The sequence below is a fragment of the Scardinius erythrophthalmus genome (genome assembly GCF_964197995.2).
Source record: "Scardinius erythrophthalmus genome assembly, chromosome: 20".
NCBI classification, from domain to species: domain Eukaryota; kingdom Metazoa; phylum Chordata; class Actinopteri; order Cypriniformes; family Leuciscidae; genus Scardinius; species Scardinius erythrophthalmus.
Genome location: NC_138240.1, coordinates 28834286 through 28858029, shown reverse-complemented (window position 1 = coordinate 28858029; position 23744 = coordinate 28834286). Strand labels below are relative to the sequence as shown.

At 41.7% G+C, this 23744-nt stretch overlaps 1 protein-coding gene across 1 annotated transcript; it reads left to right on the top strand.

Moving 5' to 3' along the window:
• The first annotated feature begins 1512 nt into the window (after window positions 1–1512).
• Window positions 1513–18223, top strand: sult1st3 (sulfotransferase family 1, cytosolic sulfotransferase 3). Its single transcript, XM_081348455.1, has 8 exons — window positions 1513–1636; window positions 8807–8945; window positions 10323–10451; window positions 15397–15497; window positions 16918–17044; window positions 17252–17349; window positions 17437–17611; window positions 17692–18223. The coding sequence occupies exons 1-8, from the start codon at window positions 1613–1615 to the stop codon at window positions 17808–17810; spliced, it is 912 nt and encodes a 303-aa protein (XP_081204581.1). The 5' UTR covers window positions 1513–1612; the 3' UTR covers window positions 17811–18223.
• Window positions 18224–23744: the final 5521 nt, after the last annotated feature.

Here is a 23744-nt window from a genome sequence, read left to right as displayed (position 1 = left end):
TATCCTTGAGTGGAGGTCCTCCTGTCACGTACCCACACTCTTTACTATTCCAATACAATTCCATATTAGAATAAGGTTTGTGTGTGCTCTTTTACTGTCATATGATGGTCACACACATCTTAAAGATACAATTTCTTCCACAATTATCATTACTAACATATACAGTCTAGGTTGTGCATTAAGTTTTGCAAGAATTTTCTTTAGACAATTCACTTCCTGGTTCCTAAAAGCCTTTGCTTTTTCAATAAACTGTAACACATAGGGGAAATATTCTTCAACTTCACAAACTTTTCTTGCATTTTTGAGAAAGGACTTTATATCCTCCACACTGTAAGACCGGCTGGAAAATCCACTCTGAGGTAAATTACATGAAACGCTACATTCAGAGGAATCGCTTTCACTCTCTGTATCAGTCGGACTAAAGTCACAATCACCCATTCTTTTCGCCCTGTTTACCAATATGACGTTGCTTTAGTCTTCTCTTTTGAGGTGTTTTAAAGGCACAATCTTCTGAATCAATCACAGAACACTGATTCCCATCTAAACCGGCTGAAAGTTTCTCAACTGCTACGGCTTGCTACTTTGCAACTCGTTCACCTGACCTGCAAACTGATCACTCACCGCGGATACTTTATTTTTCTCCGCCTCAGTGGCACCCACTCTTCACTTCAGTAGGATCTGGCAAAGCTTATCTGCCAGCAGAACTTCTGTTACTCTTTCAGCGTCTGCTATTGGTACCAATTTTTGAGCCATACTTGTTTCAGTGACCTCAGCAACAGTAGGTAATGCAGCAGTAACATTCTGCATTTCCTCATCATCATTTTTCTCACCATCATCAGTGGATGATTTTTATCAGTCTTATTCAATTTGCCTGGACAAGCGCAGATAAAAATGACATTATAAAACTCGTCATGAGGAAATTTTAAAGACAGATCTAATTCGCCCAGTTTGTCTTGAAGAACCAGTTTGTCTTCACAAACACAAGCAAGATGCTGTTCATGTGAGACACAGACAGAATGTTCTTAGGCCCAATCACTTCTCCTACAGCCAGGCTACACTCTTCTATACTGACCGCAGAGTCTATTTTTACACCTTGATGGCGCGTCAAAAAAAATCTAAACTCCCGCTACCTGGGGCACCCCCAGAACAAAACTGGGAGCAGACACCCTAGAATATTATACACCTCCTTACCCTCCCAACTAAATTAATAAAGCAAAACCTAAATTTAAATCACCAACAAAACAATAAAAAAAATATATTAAGAGAGAGAGAGAGAGAGAGAGAGAGAGAGAGAGAGACTGACTACATCTGTCATTATGATTGTGGAAAAGTTTATTGAGTGTGGACTTTCTGAACTTGCAAAACCTGTTGTTTCATGTTGAGTGCAAAGTGCAGAGAGAGAGAGAGAGAGTTGAACGTGAACTTGAACTTGAACGTCAGTGAGGGAGGGAGGGAGGGAGGGAGTGAGGGAGTACAAGACTGACAGCACATAATGTAATTGAACACAGAAGAGCTTCAAGAAACATTTGAGGAGAGCAAAAGAGAAGAACAAAAGAAAAAGGGAAAATAAAAGATTGAGAAAACGGTTATAAAGGAACACCTTTTCACCATAATGGAAATCCATGAATCGTCCTCAGTGAGTAAATAAATATTTTAAGTATGTTGAAGAAAATCGCATTAAATAAATCAAAAGCTGTTTCATTCACCCTTGGAGGTGAAAAAATTGGGAATGGGAATTAGCAAGGTATAAATGAAAAAAACAACTGCAATGTAATTGTAATGTGTATGTTCTATTTTAGTTTCGTTTTCACTCTGTTCCTGCTTTCCTGAGGTCCTAGTTTCCCTGTTTGTTAATTAGTTTCCACAGTCCCTAATTTCCACACACCTGTTCTGTTTCTATTTGATTACATTCTCTGTGTATTTAAACCCTGAGTTCTGTCTGTTCATTGTTCCGTATCATCAATGTTTAATTGTTTGTGTTCTTCTGAGTATTCTCAGTGATTATATTATAAAATCAGTTTATTTCAACAAATCTCCTGAGTTGTTCGCCTCCTTGCAGCAACCTGTGACAGAATCCGGAACATAGAATAGATTATTTTTTCTTTTTCCCCCTTCACTATGGACTTACCAGTTGTCCAACTGCTCTGCCTTGAGCAGGAAGAACAAAGCCTCGAAGACCACACAAGGACATTTTTAGATCAGGGTGGAGCAGGCCGGGCAGGCGCCCAGAGCAGAGTAGGCTGGACAGGAAGTTCAGATACGACCTTTGCAGTCACGTCGAGGCAGACAAAAAGTTCAGATACAACATCTGCGGCCCCACCAAGGCAGACAGGAAGTTCAGATATGACCTCTGCGGTCGAGGCAGACAGGAAGAAAGTTAAAATACAACCTCTGTGGTCGTGTTGAGGTAGACAGGAAGTTTAGGTATGACCTCTGCGGTTGTGATGGGGCTAACAGGAAGTTCATAGTTCATGAGGCTGGGCTCTGGGACAGGAGCGAACTCTGGAGCGGATGGGCTGGAGTAGACTTTGGAGCGGGCTCTTGAACTGAAGCGAAGTGCACGGCCCAAACACACTAAATGGCCATCGCTGTAACAGGGAGTGCAATTGTCAGTGGGACCACTTCTGAGACACCCAGACTTGATGCCACTGCAGAAATCGACATCAGAGTTGTGTCTCGTAGACTTGAAGCCAGTCTCAAATGCCTAGGGGTTGCCTTAATGGCTTCATGTGTAACATTCATGTCGACCGGTAACACTGTCCATGACAGCTGAAGGCTCTGGCGAAACAACCATGATGCCTGGAGGTTCTGGTGCGGTGGCTATCTTGTGAAGAGGCTCTCGTCATCTTGTTAAGAGGCTCTGGTCTTGGGAACCCCGGACTGGAAAGAGCTGAGAGCACTGGACTTGCCACCATCAGAGCTAGAAGTGCTGGGGACGGTGATGGGCCAAGCTCCGTGGCCACCGGAGCTTGATGCATACTCTCCTCCCCTAAAAAAATTTATAGGAGAAGCATCCTCTTCTACTTCCCTGACAGTCAAGTCACATTTATATAGCGATTTTTACAATACAGATTGTTTTAAAGCAGCTTTACAGAGATAACAGGAAAATAATGCAAAAAAGTTTGTTTCCAGAAGAAAATAGCGTCACAGTCCAGCTTAAGTAAGTTCAGTGATGTTTCATTTTTGTTTAAAAAAAAAGTTATTCATTTAGTTCATTTATATATATATATAGCCGCTCTGGAGTAAACCGTGATGTCATCGTCCAGCTCAGTTCAGTTCTTGTATAATAGTGTCAATTATATTATATTATTGTTGAATATTAAATTAAATATTAAATTTAATGTCCCCAACTAAGCAAGCCAAGCCAGTGGCAACAAAGGTGGAAAAAGGCAAGGACAGTGGCAAGGAACCAAAACTCCATCAGGTGGCAGTATGGAGAAAAAAACCTTGGGAGAACCCAGGCTCAGTCGGTGGGCCAGTTCTCCTCTAGCCAATGAATGAACAGTGTATGATTATGATTCAGGCAATATTACAGGTCAGAAATCAGATTGGTTTGGAACAATCAGAATATTATCCAGTTCCAACTGGTTGAAGATCGGAGTCACACCGGTATGGAGATGGGTTTGATGAGGATCAGTGCCAATGGCTGTCGTGTCGATGAGGCCTTCACAGGGGATAGTCTAGTTGACACAATCTCTGCTGACACTTCAGGGATGCGTTGTGGTCATGTCTAGGTGCAGGTCCTCCATCTGGTCTGGATACAGCCCGGATCCAGCTGACTACATCATGCGTTGTGGCCGTGTCTAGGCGCAGGTCCACCATCTGATCTGGATACGGCCCAAACCTGGCTGACTACATCATGTGTTGTGGTCGTGTCTAGGTGCAGGTCCACCATCTGATCTGTATACGGCCAGGATCCAGCCTGGATCCAGCTAATTACAGTAAACCTCGGAATAAGCAGAAAGACTAACATTAGCGTAGATGCCATTCTTCTTATGATTCTTTTCTGTATGCAATTGTCCTCTCTCTCCACGAAATTCGAAAAACGTCTAGTTTTGTTTTCTTCCAGTTGCGCTCCATTTTTCTGTCTGCTCTCTTGAGGGCCCAAGTGTGCTTATTGTACCACGGCGTTGGACTATTTCTTTAAGCGCAAAGGAGCAACTGTGTCTAAAGTGCTGGAAAAGAGAGAGCCAAAAGTTTCTGTCACAATATTGAGTTCTTCTAAGTTATCTGGGATGCTGAGGAGATGAAACTGATCATGAATATTATTAATAAAGCAATGTTTAGTGGCAGAAGTGATAGTTCTAACATATTTGTAACACGGAGTCGGCTTTGCAACCTTAGCTAAATGGAGTATACACGAGACTAGATAATGATCTGAGATGCCATCGCTCTGCTGCAGAATTTCAACGGCATTAACATTGATTCCATGTGACAATATTAGATTTAAAGTATGATAATGACAATGAGTGGGTCCTGACACGTGTTGTCTAACTCCAAAAGAGTTCAGAATGTCTCTAAATGCCAATCCCAATGCGTCTTTTTCGTTCTCTACATGTATATTAAAATCACAATTAGGACTTTATCTGCAGCCAGTACTAACTCTGATAAAAAAAAATCAACAAATTCTTTGATAAAGTCTGTATAGTTCCCTGGTGGCCTGTATTCAGTAGCTAGCACAAATGTAAAGCGCAATTTATCATTTACACTAGATAGTGTTACATTAAGCACCAACACTTCAAAATAATTATATTTGAAACTAGACTTCTCAGTAATTCTGAAGATATTACTATAGATTACAGCAACACCACCCCCTTTTCCTTTCATACGTGGCTCGTTTTTATAACAGTAATCTTGGGGGGTGGACTCATTTAAAGTAATGTAATTGTCTGGTTTTAGCCAGGTTTCTGTCAGACACAACACGTCTAGGTTATAATCTTTAATCATATCATTAACAATAAGTTCTTTTGAAGTAATTAGGGATCGAATATTCAGCAGCCCGAGCTTTATCATTTGTTCATCTGTATTATATCTATTTTTTATTTGTTGAACATCGATTACATTTTTACCCTTAAATGGGTTTGGATTTGAGTTTTTTGCATTTCCTAATTCGGGGAATGATGATATATAGGTGAAAGAGTCTCTATGTGATGGGATTTATCTGACCTCAGTGACTTGAGACAGCTAGCAGACGGTCAGTTTAGCCAGTCTGTCTGATTCCTGACCTGAGCCCCAATTCATGTTTGAACTCTAAGACTATGTCCCATATTACTAGAGAGAAGAGTGGCACCATCCCAGGAGGGATGAATACCATCTCTTTTCAACAGGTCAGGTCTGCCCCAAAAACTTTTCCAATTGTCTATGAATTCTATATTATTTTGCGGACACCACTTAGACATCCAGCCATTGAGTGAGGACAGTCTAATAAGTATCTCATCACCCCGACGAACAGGAAGGGGGACAGAGCAAATTACAGTTCCTGACATCATACTTGCGAGCTCACACACCTCTTTAACATTAATTTTAGTGATCTCAAACTGGCGAAGTCGAACATCATTAGTGCCGATGTGAATAATAATCTTTATAATAAATGATTAGCATTAGCAGCATTTTTAAATTTGCTTTGATGTCAGGTGCTCTGGCTCCCGGCAAACATGTGACTATGGTGGCGGGTGTCTCTATTTTCAGGTTCCATGTAATAGAATCACCAATAACTAGGACAGATTCAGCAGGATTCTCAGTGGGTGTTACACTGAGTGGGGAGAACCTGTTTAATGTTGTAATCAGAACGGAAGAGTGTTTTGTCCTGCGACTACAGCGTCTCACGATCACCCTGTTGCCCTGCTGCACGGGCTCTACAGCCAGAACCGAACAATGTACAGAATTCACTAAGCTAGTCGCATCCAAAGCAGTATCTAAAGCCCTTCTTACTATCCTCGATTAAAGTTTGGATGCGTGTCTCTAGTTCTGAAATCTTCTCCTTCAGCCTGACTATCTCCCTGCATTTATCACTGCACATTCATCACATTATTTAAAGTCCTCACCGCTACCAGAGAAGGCTATACATGCGACACGAAATGCAAGTGACAATAACAAGAGAAGACATTACTCACAATGTTTGTTGACTGATCCTACTCACCACAGTTGTTTGATGGACTCATAAAAGACGCGAGCCGGCAAGCACGGATGGCAGGTTAACAGGCTAGCGAGATACTAGCGTGTTGTGCTAGCGATAACGATTTAGATAAAAGCTAGCGATGTCAGATCCATGAGTGGCGAAGTCTGCTGTCCAAAAATGTAATCCAAAGACAGGGAATAGATCAAAACACAGGGTAAACCATCCAAACAATAACAGGGTCAAAGGGACACAGGCAAAAGTTACAAGAAACCAGGACAATGCTCAGAATTGCAGTAAGACACTAGACAAGACTTCACAGAGATGATTGAATAAACCAGGTATATTTAGTCAGTTATCAAGGGTAATGACACACAGGTGGAAGTGATCAAACAATAATGAATCCAGGCAATGGGTTATGGAAAGTGTAGTTGCTGATTGAGTGGCAATAGTCTGGGGTGGAGTGCGCGGTTATCAAGGGCACTCCAGCTGGTGATCGTGACAGTTTTCTCCATGATAATATTTTTAAATTCCATTTATTTCACCAAATGTTATGTGTTGCGAGCCTCCTTGCAGCAACCTGTGACAGTAATGGAATTGAAATGGAAATACACAGTTCAGAAAGTATGAAAATAAATAAGAAAATCACATGATATCAGTGTGAAAATAACTAAAGTGCAATATACTTTATAGTGTTTCCCAACCGTGTGTGCCGTCTGGCAAGAGCAGCGGTGATGTGTAAAAAATCCTTACAAATTTTTTTAATTGGTAAAAATTGTAAAAAATGTAAATAAATAAATAAAAATTATTATATGCCATCAATCTCTGATGTATCAAAAAAACAACAAATAACACACACATTCCTAATAAAAATGCACATCATAAGAAGGGTTGGTCTGAATTTCGGCTTGGGATTGTACATAATTTTTATTCCTGTGCTCACATCCAAAGTGTGCACACACGCTGCCTCTCAAACAGCTTGCAAGGGCCAAATAGATTTCTTTTTCGCGGCTTGTTGCTCTTAATCAAGTTGTTAATCAAATAACAACAGGCAAAGAGAAAATCACTCACTGAATAACTTTTGTAACTTTATTTGATTCATCTGTTTATAATTTTTACAATGAAAATGATACAAGATCATTTTACATTTAATTAAGTTGTTCAGTTCTGTAGTATTTCTTACCCGAATAGCCCTACTACTGTTAGACCTACCTGAAAAACTTTTCCTAGAAGCAATTTATGTCATTTGTGTCTTTGTTCCAGTTTGTTTATTTGTGCTATTGTTAGTGATTTTTTTTTAAAATTTGTTCTTATTTTATTACTGACTGTTGACTTGTCTTTTTTTAAATTCAATTCAAAGTTTGAAATCAAGCTATCTTGTGCTACTGCAACAAAATTACCCCATTATAAAAACACAAATACATTGAGTGAGCAAATATTTAGATAAGATAGTTATAATGGCAATTGAGCAATGTATATATTTCACAGGTTGTTTTGGTTTTTGTGTCATGCTCAGGAGCATGTTCAAGCTCAAACCGGTGCACAACGTTTTGCTACGGTTTCCGGGTTGAACGACATGTTTCCTGGAAACAATGTTCTTATGAAAAGAAAATAGATTTCCCTATATGAATGATCAATATATTAGGTTTAACAGTATATTTGAAAATATACAGAATAATATATTGTATTAATATATTACAATATATCGAATAATACATTTTTCACAAAGGAATTGCCGCTTTTCATATATTGAGAAAATATGTGACAACATGTTTACTAATATATCATAATGTATGTAATTTTATAATACACTTCATATGTATATGTGATCAGATATTCTGCTGCATGTGTAATATATTGGAGATATATTTACTCATGCAACATAAATGTAATATATTTCTTAATTACTACATTATAAATATTTTGTATTTTCAAGCTAGTTAACAAACACACAAGCACATCTGCATGCACTAAAGTATTTAGCCAAGAGACTATCACTGCTGAGGAGTACACAGCCATTACTTTTAAAATATAGTCAACCTCACCACAGGCTCTAATCTTCAGCACAATGGTAACCCTAAAAACTCACACATACCATAAAACCTTTTACATTCCAAAATAATAGAACATTAAACACTAACAGATCAACCGACTTTGTATCAGCACTTCTTTGTGTGTAGTGTGACTAGAACACACCAGAAACCTAACACATACATGATCAATGCATATGTATATTGAAAAATATAAGCACTAGTTTCCCATATATGGAAATGGATTATTTAATATATCACATTATATTTTGCAGTATATTCCCATATATTTGTGTTAATATTTTTGTTAATTCAGAGGAAATTATTGATTGCGAAGCCCTATACTTTCAATGGATGGACAAAAAATGTGATAATATTAAAAATAAATGATAGTATATAGTGGTTATTCCCCGTGGTATCGAAAATGGTATAGAATATTGATACTTTTCAAGGTATCTTATCGAAGTTAAGTCTCTTATCATCAGAGCTCATAAAAGGTCTGTCTTAAAAGGTTTGTAAATGCTGTATTTAAAAATCTATTTCTTTGTGTATGTTTTGCATTTTTCCTTTCTTCCTCTCAAACCTGAAAAACCTGATTATTCCTACGCAGGGATTAATGCAGTGAAACCACAGCAATAACTTGAGACTTTTTATACTTTAGATGAAACTACCTGGTCGGCCTGAACTGTTTGATTTTGAGGGTGTTTCTATGATCCACTACTTCACTGACAACTGGGAAAAGGTGAAAAACTTTCAAGCAAGACCTGATGACATTCTGATCGCCACTTACCCCAAAGCAGGTGAGGGTACTGCATGATTAATAAATTTAGCCAGCATGTGATGTGACCACAGATCTATATACAGTATACATACATGCCATACGTTTAAAAGTTTTGGGTCAGTAATATTTTTTATGTTTTTGAAAGACTTCTCTTATGCTCACCCTGGCTTCATTTATTGGATCAAAATTACAGTAAAAACAGTAATATTGTAAAATATCATAATATTGTATATAATAATAATAATAATAAATATCATTTAAAAAAGCTGTTTTCTATTTGGATAAGAAATCCTTGAGCAGCAAATCAGCATATTTCATGTTTCGAAATACTAGTATTTATACTGCTCTCTTCACGGTAATGCACTTAACAACTAGCCGAAACATTCTAAGACTGAACACACTTACACACTTTCCAATGTCTGGAGCAGATTTTAAACACTGACTGAACGCAACTGTCTCTGACTCTGCATGTTTGAGCATGATCAGTTGTAAGTATCAAATCACATTCATAATCTGCCTTGCAGTCGTTAAGTGTGTCCCGGCTTATCTGGACTGACAAGTTTCTGAATACTGAATAAGCGTTGCCTACATGTAGATGTTTTCATCTGACATCTCAAAATTTTAGAAGTTTTGTTTCAGGGTCACTAGGTATGCAGGCCACCCTGCCCTCTGACTGAGGGAGGGAGAGAAGGAGGGAGGGAGAGAGAGAGGGAGGGAGAGAGAGAGGGAGGGAGGGAGGGAGGGAGGGTGGGAGGGTGAGAGGGAGGGAGGGAGGGAGAGAAGGAGGGTTGATTTAGTAAAATCAGTCATCAGGAGGGGGGGCAGGAGAGTGTGTAGTTTTTGGTTTAGTGCAGTGCTTCTCAAACCAGTCCTGGGGACCACATTTTTGGATGTCTTCCCCCTTTTAACACACCTGATTCAACACATCAGCTCATTAGTAGAAATTGCAAGTTGAAGGGAGACATACAAAATATGCAGTGGTTTGAGAAGCACTAGTTTAGTGGACTCATTCTGAGTGATCATTATGCAAGCATGAGAGTATAACCTTTGAAAATATTCATATGATCCTCCCTAGATGTAGTGCCCCAGGCATGTGCCTCAATGCTCATTGCTAATCTCTCCCTGATAATTTTCAATAAATGCTCTTTTAGGACTTCTCTTTGGTCTTGTTTGAGTTCTGAAAGTGTTTAGGCCTATATTACATTGTAGCAGTATAAACTGCTATTTAAAACATTTCTTATAATTCAAATTCAAAGTTTGATTCCAAACCCGCAATTGCTCTAGATGTCACCTGAGATGTACACATTACCGATTTCAGACACATAAAGTGATTTAAAAATAACCCTCTAATAGAGGATTTTAATCATGCAGAATTCTATCGCCATTCTTCTTCTAGGTACCACATGGGTTTCTTATATTCTAGACCTTCTGTATTTTGGTAAGGATGATCCAGAGCGCCAGACTTCCCAGCCTATCCATATGAGAGTGCCATTCCTGGAGTCAAGTTTTCAAATTATACCATCAGGTCAGAGATCACAGTATAATGGATGTCCACTGAATTTGTTAGTGTTTCATGTTTACTATTAAACTTTGTTTAACATTTTCACCGTAAAAAAATATTACAATGTCTTACAAGTCCATTATATACTTTTGAATTATGAACTGAACCAAGATCACAAGTTATTAACAGATTTAGTGTTGCTATTCCACACTATTTTAAAGTCCTGCATGTATTCTGTTTTCTAACTTGTATGTATTTTATTTTATTTATTTATTTTTTTTACAGCGGGGGAAATAAGTATTGAACACGTCATCATTTTTCTCAGTAAATATATTTCCAAAGGTGCTATTGACATGAAATTTTCACCAGATGTTGGTAACAACCCAAGTAAGCCATACATACAAAGAAACAAACAATAAAAAAGCAAAAAATAAAAATAAGTTCAGAAATTAAGTTATGTGTAATAATGTGAAATGACACAGGGAAAAAGTTTTGAACACATGAAGAAAGGGAGGCGCAAAAAGGCATGGAAAGCCAAGACAACTGCTGAAAACTTACAGTAATTAAAAAGCAATCCAGTCAGTGGAAATTAATAACAGCTGGTTCAGTCCCAAATGATGGCCTACAAAAAGGTTTCATTGCCAAGGTGTCACACAAGACACATCTCATGATGGGTAAAAGCGAAGAGCTGTCTCAAGACCTTCGCAACCTAATTGTTGCAAAACATAATGATGGCATTGGTTATAGGCGCCATTCTAAGCTTCTGAATGGTCCAGTGAGCACTTTTGGGGCCATAATACGGAAGTGGAAAGACAATAATTTCACCATAAATTTGCCTCGACCAGTGCTCCTCGCAAGATTTCTGATAGAGGAGTGAAAAGAATAATCAGAAGAGTTGTCCAAGAGCCAAGGATCACTTGTGGACCACACTCCACCGCCATGGCCTGTATGCACGCTCACCACGCAAGACTCCATTACTAAAAAAAAAGCATGTTGAAGCTCATTTAAAGTTTGCTGCACAACATTTGGAAAAGCCAGTGAAATACTGGGAGAATATAGTGTGGTCACATGAGAGCAAAATTGAACTGTTTGGATGCCATAATACACACCATATAGACCCCTTCAATGTTTGTAAACATCGAACGCCTAGGTTGGGTGCGCAGCATGGGGTCAGAAAAATGGTGCGGCTAATAGACCGGCATATTGTGTCAAGGGTATGCACTGTTTTTGTCATCACAGGAACGGGAACAGAACCATAATAAACTTGTTTTAGCTAATGGTATTGTCTGATTAGAGTCCTGCACGGGGTCGGACGGGTGACCTGCAAATTTTGCTCAAACGGGTGAAAAATATCCAACTGTGTCGGGTGCGGTGCGGGTCGGGTCAGAAACACGGGTCTAAACGGGTTTAAAACAATCACATGCAAACGTAAAAATATATGCATATTTTTAGGAACACATAATATGCCTGTATTTCAAGTTGATAAAATAATTTAAAATCCACATCAGTTTATTTTTGCCCACGCGCCACGCCCTCCCAGGATCTATAACGTTACCTATAGGCTTACTAGCCTATCTGCTTGCAGTCGTCGAGATGGATGCTAAGGAGTTGAAGAAAAGAAAAGCTAGTGGAGATTGTAAAGTTGTCGACAGTCATCAAAAATCAAGTCCAGTGTGTGGGAGAAATTTGGAGTTATCTGAAGAAAATAATGTGAACGGCTTATTTGCTGCATGCATTTTCGTGAATGGATAGCCGCAAATGTGGATCTTCATCGCTGAGGAAGCACAGATAACTGTGGTAACAAACCAAACAGTTCTATCGAACAGTATTTTTTTCAAATTTAACAGTGTTAAGTATGTGTTTTTTTTATTTTTTTTTTTATAAACGGGCAGACTGGGACAATGCTATGATCAATGCTCGTGTTTGTAGTGTTATTGTGTTATATGACAATTATTGTGACAACAACGGTAGAGTTAAGCCCTGGTAAGTAAACAAATGTTTTCTGTAAACTGTAGACTGGTTTAATAGGTGAAGTTCGATATCTGGCATTTTTGTGACCTGTGTCATGCTAGCCTACTTAGCAGATAGCAGTATCTATCTGAACCATAGACTGTAAAAAAATAGATCTGAACAGATGTCGTCTTTTTTTTTTTTTAACGGATGAGATCCGACTCCACAACTGGTGTGATTTTCAGTCCACGACGCAACAAGTAGGCATTTTTTTTCTTGACGAGAAATTCTCTGGTTAACACACAATTCAATGGGATGGAATGAACTTTCTGACCCCGACATGCGCACTGCGAACTTCGAATTTTCCTGTGACGTCAACCGTGAAGGGGTCTATTTGGAGGAGAAATGGCAGTGCACATTACCCTAAAAACACCATACAACTTGGTGTTGGCTCTTGGACAACTCTTCTGATTATTCTTTTCACTCCTCTATCAGAAGTCTTGCGAGGAGCACTGGTCGAGGCAAATTTATGGTGAAATTATTGTCTTTCCACTTCCGTATTATGGCCCCAAAAGTGCTCACTGGACCATTCAGAAGCTTAGAATGGCGCCTATCCAATGCCATCATTATGTTTTGCAACAATTAGGTTGCGAAGGTCTTGAGACAGCTCTTTGCTTTTACCCATCATGAGATGTGTCTTGTGTGACACCTTGGCAATGAGACCTTTTTGTAGGCCATGATTTGGGACTGAACCAGCTGTTATTAATTTCCACTGACAGGGGGCTGGATTGCTTTTTAATTACTGTAAGGTTTCAGCAGTTGTCTTGGCTTTCCATGCCTTTTTGCGCCTCCCTTTCTTCATGTGTTCAAATTTTTCCCTGTGTCATTTCACATTATTACACATAACTTAATTTCTGAACTTATTTTTGTTTGTTTCTTTGTATGTATGGCTTACTTGGGTTGTTACCAACATCTGGTGAAAATTTCATGTCAATAGCACCTTTGGAAATATATCTACTGAGAAAAATGATGACGTGTTCAATACTTATTTCCCCCGCTGTATATTATTTTTTTATACTATGATTATACATTTTAAAACATTTGGGCCTGGTTTCACAGACAGGGCTTAGACTGAGCCAGAATTAGGCCTTAGTTCAATTAGGGCATTTAAGTAGCTTTTATAAACAAGCCTTAAAGTGTCAGTGCAAGTTGCTTTCAGTTAAAACAGCTCAAACATGCATTTTAGTCTAGGACTAGGCTGAAGCCTTCTCTGTGAAACCAGGGGTTGAAAAGCCATGGAAAGACTGAACAATCCTGAATTTCTGGAAATTCTCAGAAACATCCTGTGGCCCCCAGGACGGGGTGCGTAAAAATACATCAAGCAGCTCCTTCTCTACTCCCTTATGACACCACTGTTCCATCCTCGCCACCTTCTGTGTTTCGGGGGCAACCGCAAAATGTTTTTATGTGTTTAAAATGTGTTTACCGCGAAATGTTGAATGTTCTGTTGCTTCCTGCTGTCTCCCAGGACAATAACCCCTTTCAGAGAAGTTGGCAGCATGCAAACTACTGCCAAGTATCTCTCCTTGGGTCCTAAAGACAGTAGAAAAAGGTTACAGAATACAATTTGCGCACTGCCCTCCATGTTTCAACAGCGTGGTCTCCACTACCATAAAACATTTGCTGTCACAAGAGCTGCATTCTCTTCTGGGCAAAGGGGCCATAGAACATGTTCCCCTCCCAGAGAGAGAGTCGGGCTACTACAGTCGGTACTTTCTGGTTCCCAAAAAATATGGGGGGTTGCGTCCAATTTTAGATCTTCTCGGTCTGAACCGTTCTCTCAGAACATACAAGATGATTGTGTCTCAAATTCAACACAAAAATTGGTTTGTCACAGTCGACCTCAAGGATGCATATTTTCATATAGAAATTTTGCCACAACACGGGAAGTTCCTGAGGTTCGCTTTCTGGGGCAAAGCTTAAAAATATCGGGTTCTTCCATTCTTCCTAGCCTTGTCACCCCGCACACAATGCATGGATGTAGCTCTGTCTCCGCTGTGACTCTAGAGCATCTGCATTTTGAATTACATAGACAACTGGCTGATCCTGGCCCAGTCTCAAGAGCTTGCGCTCCAGCATCAGGATGTTGTCCTCGCTCATCTTGTATCTCTGGGGTTAAGACTCAGCGCCAAGAAAAGCGTTCCCTTGCCTGCCCAGAGGATAACTTACTTAGGGGTTGTATGGCACTCAGTCATCATGCGGGCACAACTGTCTCCCGCACATATCGAGACCATCACACCCTGAGCAATATCATGTTTGGTCAGGAAATTACTTTTCACCACTTTCAAATAAGTCTAGGTCTTATGGCAGCTGAGTCCATGGTGATACCTATGGGCCTTCTGCACATGAGACCATTTCAGTTGTGTCTCAAAGCCAGGGGTTTTCATCCAAGGGCCAAACCCTAAAGACAAATAAGGGTTACGTGCCACAGGCTTACACGCCCCGGTTCCTCACCTTGGTTCCCACGCTAGGCGTGTGTTTTCATCGCAAGATGCTAACGACAGACGCTTTCCGTACGGGCTTAGAAATGGGCTTGGAAGCGGTCTTAGATGGCTGTCCAGCCCAAGGGATCTGGGGAGGTCATCATCTCCATTGGCATATCAATTACCCTGGCCCTCATCATTATAAGAGTTGCCCATCTCTTCAAGAGCCTACATTAAGAACCAAGGGAATGTGTTTTTTATTTTATTTTTTACACACATTTCTAATCTTTCCCTGTTCAATGTATGTATTCACATACAGTATAGCTCTTATTTTGTAGTCAAGTCACATTTATTTATATAGAGCTTTTTACAATACAGATTGTTTCAAAGCAGCTTTACAGAGATAACAGGAAAATAATGCAGCAAAGTTTGTTTCCAGAAGAAAATAGTGTCACAGTCTATCTTAAGTAGATCATGTCTTGGCTGAGTGAGACTGGGATTAAATTTAGAACCACATTGTTCACTAACTTTTTCAGGAACGGAACTGGCTGATAATCTGATCACGTCGCCTCGTCTCATCAAAACTCACTTACCTGTTCAGCTTGTGCCCAAGTCCTTCTGGGAGCAGAACTCAAAGGTAGGGGATTTGTTTTTTTGTTTTGTTTTTTTCACTCTATGACATGACAAACAATAAAAATATAATAAACATACCTGAATGTGACAACATGTCATTAATCTGCCATAAGTCATGATGATGATGATGATGTGAAACTCATTTTATGATAATCTTATAAAGTGATTTGAGTAAAATTATGTTCTATCTTGATTTTATTTAATTTTATGATATTTATAATTTTATGATATTTATATACAGACCCTTTCCAAAAAATTAGAATATCATGGAAAAGTTTATTTATTTCCATAATTCCATTCAAAACGTTAAACTTCCATAGATTATAGATTCAGGGCCCACAACTTAAACGATTTCAAGTATTTAGTTGTTTATTTGTACATAATTTGGGCTTCCAGCTCATAAAACCCACGAAAACAGGATTTAAATTTTTTTGAATATTACATGAAATCACACAGTAATTACACAGTGATACCATGGTCATTGAACCAGGTTTTGGTTCTTTTGGCAGTGTGGGCAGGTGCAAATCCTGCTGGAAAATGAAGTCAGCATCTCCATAAAGCTTGTCTGCTGAAGGAAGCATGAAGTGCTCTGAAAATGTCCTGGTAGACGGCTGCGTTGAGTGGACAGCACAGTGGACCAACACCAGCCGATGACATGGCTCCCCAAACCAACACAGACTGTGGAAACTTCACACTGGACTTCAAGCATCTTGGATTGTGTGACTCTGGGACCTTGGTTTCCAAATGAGATGCAAAATCTGCTCTCATCAGAAAAGAGGACTTTGGTCCACTGTGCTTTATTAAATCCAGAGTCAACGCAGCCGTCTAGCAGGACATTTTCAGAGCACTTCATGCTTCCTTCATTTTCCAGCAGGATTTGCACCTGCACCTGGAATTATGGAAATAAATAAACTTTTCCATGATATTCAAATTTTTTGGAAAGGGTCTGTACTGTGTATTTGTGTTTTAAAGACTCATTTTAAAGACTAATTTAAAGACTCATTTGAATGACCTAGAAACTGCATCATTGAATTGCAGTTTTATTGAAATGAAATGTTTAGCATTTGTGCTAATTGCTATTAAAACTGTTTGTAAAAAAAAAAAAAAAAAAAAAAAAAAATACAACTGGAACTATTTAACCTACAAAAAATGGTGGTAATATTAGGACATTGTCGTGTCTAAAATGTTGCTTTTACTTAGAATAATTAGGTACTGATTATTTCAAGTAATTCAAAAATTTAAACAGCAAAATTATTTTTTACTTTTAGGTGTGGTTTTACTTTTTAGCTGTGACACAACCATTTCTTCATCATTATTATTATTTTTTTCTCATGCAAAAATATACCTGTTACAGCACTCTATATAAATAATCTTTAAATAAAGTTACTTAATTTCATGTTATAATTTTTGTTCACTCATTCTAGATTGTGTATGTAGCTCGGAATGCAAAAGACAATGCAGTTTCATATTTTCATTTTGATCGAATGAACATGGTACAGCCTGAACCAGGAGACTGGAACACCTTCTTACAGAAATTTATGGAAGGAAAGAGTAAGGACAATTCTTGTTTAAGTCTAATAATATATTTATTTATTTTTTGTCAGTTACGATTTGAAACTTTTTAAAGAACCATTTTAATATCTGGGGGAAATAAATAAATAAAACAAATATAAATATAAATATAATATTATAAACTACAAAAACATTAATAAATCTGTCACTGAGAAACATGATTTAACACCAGCCATGTCCTCTTAGATGTGTTTGGTCCTTGGTACGACCATGTCAGTGGATGGTGGGAGAAGAAACAGACTTATTCTAACCTACTATACTTGTTCTATGAGGATTTGGTTGAAGTAAGTTCTTTTTTCTTTTCTTTTTTATCAAGCGTAAAATCAGTATCTTAAATGTGTCTAAGGTGTATATTTTTCGGTATTTTTCAGGACACAGGACGTGAGGTGGAACGTTTGTGTTCCTTCTTGGGTTTGTCCACCTCAGTAGAAGAGAGAGAGAACATAACAAAGGGGGTTCAATTTGATACCATGAAACAGAACAAGATGACCAACTATTCCACAATCCCAGTCATGGACTTCAAGATCTCACCCTTCATGCGGAAAGGTTAATAAACTACTCAATCATCTAATTTAGTCCCTCTGAATTCCGTCCTTTAACTTGCTTTAATCTTTTCTTTCCAAAAGGCAAAGTTGGAGACTGGAAAAATCACTTCACTGTGGCACAAAATGAACAGTTTGATGAAGTCTACAAACAGAAGATGAAGAATACCACTGTCAAGTTCCGCACTGAGATTAAACTTTAGACTTGAGTTCTCAGTCTTTCTCCAGGGGCCAGTAGCATAAACTTTACCATTATGTTAAGACAGTGTCTTAAAATCTAGTATGACCCACTAGCAGTTAATCAAGGTAACTTTTTTTTAATCAAATTAACTTTTCAGTGTCAAATTAGGCCAATCTATGTTTTTTATGTAACTGTTGTCTGTTTATGTCACAAACTGTAAAAAAAAGTTATGAACAGTCTTAAAGACAAAATAAGATGTCTAACTTTTAAGACTAGTCTTAGTGGTTTATGCAACTGGTCCCAGGGTAAATGATCAAGTGATCAAATGATCAATAAATGATCAAGTGTCTGACAGAATTATATTCCAATTATAGAAATGTGTCCAGTTATTAAATACATTATCTAAGTAAGCCATTCATAAGTTGATTTCTGTGAAAAACCAGTGATGTTTCTTTTTAGTCTTATTGCCAGTCTGTTTGGGGGGAAATGTCAGAAACATGTCATTATGGTGCCAGTAGTGGCCCAAAAATTACACAATGCAACCTTTGTTACAATCAACAAGGCCACAGTTGTATTTACAAACAACTAAATAAATAAAACATAATTGAAAATGTGTGTTTTTGTTATTCGTTGTTTATAATTTCATGATAATATGACTAGCGTAGTTTTCATTTCAGACACAATTAACTATGACATTTTGCATGTATTTGTATTTTTACCTGGCAAAGCAACTTGTGTGCTCACACTCTGGATTTTTATTTATTTACATCACTGTATGAGATTATGATGGGTCATACAACTCTGGGAATTCCATGGACCCTTTTCACAGAACATGATGACACTTTTTCCACAGATATCAACATCACAAATCTAGTAGCATTTTGGTCACACTTTAGATTTGTCACATGTCTGTCTTGTCTTGTTCTGCACTTGGGTGTTTGTTATGTTGTGCCTTGTGCTTGTGTCATTGTTAGCCCCGCCCTACTTGTTATCTGATTATTGTTTGAGTTCTCCCACCTGTTCCCCCTGATTAGTTTCCCTTTATTAGTTCCCTCTTGTTTGCAGTCTGTGTGGATCGTTGTCTCTGTTTCCCCCCGTGTTATGTTTTGAGTATTTGCCTGTCTTGTTGAGTATTTGCCTGTCTTGTTTTTCCCCCACGAGGGAGTTTTGGTTTTTGGTCTGTTTTGTTGTTTATTCATTAAAATTCCTTTTTGCACTTGAATCCTCGTCTCACCTTTTGACTTCCCGTGACAGAACGATCCACCAACAATGAGGATTCAGCAAAAGGATTCCTGCCCTCACCTGGAGCGAATCCTGAAACTTAACGGGTTGGTCTCCCTCCGACAGCAGGGGACCAGGGTGAAGGATTTCGCCCGGAAATTCAGCTCGGCTGCAGAGGGACTCGGGCTTGGGGATATAGTCCTCAAAGAGGTATTTAATCTTTGTTTGGATGTTCCCTTGCCTCAGTGGGAGATGAAGGGGTTGGAAATTTTAGACTTCCCGGGTTTCGCTATGTATCTCCACCATCGTGCTCGGTGGGATACATCGGACCCGCCTGCATCCCCGCTGCCCAGCCCAGAGAATGCATCGCCGCTGCCCAGCCCAGAGAATGCATCGCCGCTGCCCAGCCCAGAGAATGCATCGCCGCTGCCCAGCCCAGAGAATGCATCGCCGCTGCCCAGCCCAGAGAATGCATCGCCGCTGCACAGCCCAGAGAATGCATCGCCGCTGCCCAGCTCAGAGAATGCATCGCCGCTGCCCAGCCCAGAGAATGCATCGCCGCTGCCCAGCCCAGAGAATGCATCGCCGCTGCCCAGCCCAGAGAATGCATCGCCGCTGCCCAGCCCAGAGAATGCATCGCCGCTGCCCAGCCCAGAGAATGCATCGTCGCTGCCCAGCCCAGAGAATGCATCGCCGCTGCCCAGCCCAGAGAATGCATCGCCGCTGCTCAGCCCAGAGAACGCATCGCTGCTGCCCAGCCCAGAGTTCCATCCACCATTAACTCCGTCCAGACCTGAACCTGCACCTCACCATCGAAGACGGCGGAGGAGGAGGAAGACCTCCGGCCTCCTCAATGTCCCGGAGGATTCCGTTGCGGAGGAGCCAGAGACTGTTCACGTCACGTCTGCCCAGCCAGAGACTGTTCAAGTCACGTCTGCCCAGTCAGAGACTGTTCACGTCACGTCTGCCCAGTCAGAGACTGTTCCAGTCACGTCTGCCCAGTCAGAGACTATTCATGTCAAGTCTGCCGAGCCGGTGTCTTCGGACAGGATGGCCGCCACCGAGGGTGTTCCCGTCACATCTGCTGAGCCTGTGTCTTCGGACAAGATGGCCACCGCTGAACCTGTTCACGTTGCGCCTGTCGAGCCTGTGTCTTCGGACAAGATGGCCGCCGCCGAGAGTGTTCCCGTCACGTCTGCCAAGCCTATGTCTTCGGACAAGATGGCCACCACTGAACCTGTTCACGTTACGCCTGTCGAGCCTGTGTCTTCGGACAAGAAGGTCACTACCAAGACTGGGTCTTCGGACAAGATGGCCGCCGTCGAGCCTGTGTCTGAGCCGGTGGTGTCTGTTCCTGAGCCGGTGATGTCTGTTCCTGTTCCTGAGTCGGAGCCAGTGTCTGTTCCTGAGCCAGAGCCAGTGTATGTCCCGGAGCCCGTGTCTGTCCCTGAGTCGGAGCCCGTGTCTGTTCCTGAGCCTGAGCCCTCAGTGACCGCGACACTGGCCATTATGGCCACAGCCATGTGGTGTGTGTGGGCTACACACACACTTGAGCCGGTGGTGTCTGTTCCTGAGCCGGTGGTGTCTGTTCCTGAGCCGGTGATGTCTGTTCCTGTTCCTGAGTCGGAGCCAGTGTCTGTTCCTGAGCCAGAGCCAGTGTATGTCCCGGAGCCCGTGTCAGTCCCTGAGTCGGAGCCCGTGTCTGTTCCTGAGCCAGAGCCAGTGTCTGTCCCTGAGCCGGAGCCCGTGTCTGTCCCTGAGCCGGAGCCCGTGTCTGTCCCTGAGCCGGAGCCCGTGTCTGTCCCTGAGCCGGAGCCCGTGTCTGTCCCTGAGCCGGAGCCCGTGTCTGTCCCTGAGCCGGAGCCCGTGTCTGTCCCTGAGCCGGAGCCCGTGTCTGTCCCTGAGCCGGAGCCCGTGTCGGTCCCCGAGCCGGAGCCAGTGTCTGTTCCTGAACAGGAGCCAGTGTCTGTTCCAGTGTCTGTTCCAGTGTCTGTTCCAGTGTCTGTTCCAGTGTCTGTTCCAGTGTCTGTTCCAGTGTTTGTTCCAGTGTTTGTTTCAGTGTTTGTTCCAGTGTTTGTTCCAGTGTCTGTTCCAGTGTCTGTTCCAGTGTCTGTTTCAGTGTCTGTTCCAGTGTCTGTTCCAGTGTCTGTTCCAGTGTCTGTTCCAGTGTCTGTTCCAGTGTCTGTTCCTGAGTCGGTGGGGCCTATTCCAGTGTCTGAGCCGGTGGTGCCTATTCCAGTGCCTGAGCCGGTGGTGCCAGTTCCAGGGCCTGAGCCGGTGGTGCCAGTCCCAGTGCCTGAGCCGGTGGTGTTTGTTCCAGTTCCTGCGCCCTGGTCGCCCGAGGGGTCTTCTCCGCCCTGGCCGCCCGAGGGGTCTTCACCGCCCTGGCCGCCCGAGGGGTCTTCACCGCCGTGGCCGCCCGAGGGGTCTTCACCGCCGTGGCCGCCCGAGGGGTCTTCACCGCCGTGGCCGCCCGAGGGGTCTTCACCGCCGTGGCCGCCCGAGGGGTCTTCACCGCCGTGGCCGCCCGAGGGGTCTTCACCGCCGTGGCCGCCCGAGGGGTCTTCACCGCCCTGGCCGCCCGAGGGGTCTTCACCACCGTGGCCGCCCGAGGGGTCTTCACCGTCCTGGCCGCCCGAGGGGTCTTCACCGCCGTGGCCGCCCGAGGGCTCTTCACCACCGTGGCCGCCCGAGGGGTCTTCTCCACCCTGGCCGCCCGAGGGAAAGTCTCCGCACTGGCCACCCGAGGGGAAATCTCCGCCCTGGCCGCCTGATGGACTGTTTGTGTCTTCCGTCCCGCCCTGTTCTGTCCCTCCCGTCCCGCCCTGGTCTGTTCCTCCCGTCCCGCCCTGGTCGGTTCCTCCAGTCCTGCCCTGTTCTGTCCCTCCCGTCCCGCCCTGGCCTGTCCCTCCGTCCCGCCCTGGTCTGTCCCCCCCGTTCTAGTGGAGTGTCTGGAAGCCACTCCTTTAGGAGGGGGTTATGTCACATGTCTGTCTTGTCTTGTTCTGCACTTGGGTGTTTGTTATGTTGTGCCTTGTGCTTGTGTCATTGTTAGCCCCGCCCTACTTGTTATCTGATTATTGTTTGAGTTCTCCCACCTGTTCCCCCTGATTAGTTTCCCTTTATTAGTTCCCTCTTGTTTGCAGTCTGTGTGGATCGTTGTCTCTGTTTCCCCCCGTGTTATGTTTTGAGTATTTGCCTGTCTTGTTGAGTATTTGCCTGTCTTGTTTTTCCCCCACGAGGGAGTTTTGGTTTTTGGTCTGTTTTGTTGTTTATTCATTAAAATTCCTTTTTGCACTTGAATCCTCGTCTCACCTTTTGACTTCCCGTGACAAGATTAGGGTCAAATAACCACTATTAACTAACTATTAACTATGATTTTTTGCTGCTTATTAATAGTTAGTAAGATAGTTAAGTTTAGGTACTGGGTAGGAATTGGGATTAATGATGTAGAATAAGGTCATGCAGAATAAGGCATTAATATGTGCTTTATAAGTACCAATACACAGCCAATATCCTAGTAATATGCATGCTAATAAGCACCTAGCTAATAGTGAGAATTGGACCCTAAACTTTTACCAAAGTTTTTTAACAATTTTAATACACATTTATAACACTGTGTGTGTTACTGGGTGTGTTTCTAAAACAACGGCTGAAGGAGTGATGGCATATTTGACATCTTTCTCTCTTTTGACCAACGTAATTAATCTCTGTATATTTTTTCCTTTTTTGGGAAACGCTATCATGATTTTTATCTTTTGCTATTGGAGCAATGTGGAATACAAAAATATTGCCGTCGTCTTCCTTTCATCACTATAGACGTTAACCCAACTATGATGACTTCCACTTTTGAGAACCCCAGAAAGGGTCCATTACATTTAAAACAATCTTCTCCATGTTTTCAACACTCTGATATGAGCTCAGTGAAATGTTTTATTGTTTTTTAATAATCTGTTCAATAATTGGTTAAAGCCGTGCTTGTGGAAGCGGCAAGATTTTCGATGCACAAGCACGGCTTTCACACCGCCACCATTCCGCCAGTGAAACCAGCTGTGTTTTGCTGATTTACGCATGTCTACCATTGAAAATGAACTAAACACTCGTGACTGCCCTGTTCCGGGTGAAAGGCCCTGGCATGTTCTTTTCACAAACCGTAAGTAAACAATAATAATCTGTTCAATAATTGGTTAAAGCCGTGTGTCACAAACACAGGAGGAGACAGACAGGTTTTGGTGCACACAGTGTTTATTAAAAGCAGAGTGGTGGTGGAACAACGGGAACCAGATGATGGTGAGAGGATGGTGACTTGTTGAATGATGATGGTGACTTAGCTGGCGATGACTGAAGTGGATTCTCTGTGCAGTGAACACGAAGACAGGAAATCTGGATCAGAATGACGGACGGAAGACGGACAGGAGACTGCAGGACGAGACGATCTCAGTTGAGTAGGTAAGGAGTCTGACATAAAGCAGTGTATACTGCAACGAGACCAGACAAGGAGTGAAAGGTGAACGGGGCATATAAAGGGTGTGTTGATGAGGGAGTGCAGGTGCATCGAGTCAGTACTTTGGTGATTGTGAACGAGTGGGCGGGTCCTGGTGATTGAGTGATGATTGGGGCTGTGACGGTGTGGCTGACTCTGTGACAACGTGCTTGTGGAAGTGGCAAGATTTTGGATGCACAAGCATCGCTTTCGCATCGCTTTCGCACCGCCCCCACACTTGCCAGTGAAACC

Excerpts from the sequence above, each read along its gene's own strand:
- sult1st3 (XM_081348455.1), top strand. The coding sequence starts at position 1,613 with ATGGAAATCCATGAATCGTCCTCA. Across the intron at positions 1,637-8,806 it reads AAATCCATGAATCGTCCTCA|ATGAAACTACCTGGTCGGCC; the intron begins GTGAGTAAATAA and ends TTTATACTTTAG. Across the intron at positions 17,045-17,251 it reads GAAATTTATGGAAGGAAAGA|ATGTGTTTGGTCCTTGGTAC; the intron begins GTAAGGACAATT and ends ATGTCCTCTTAG.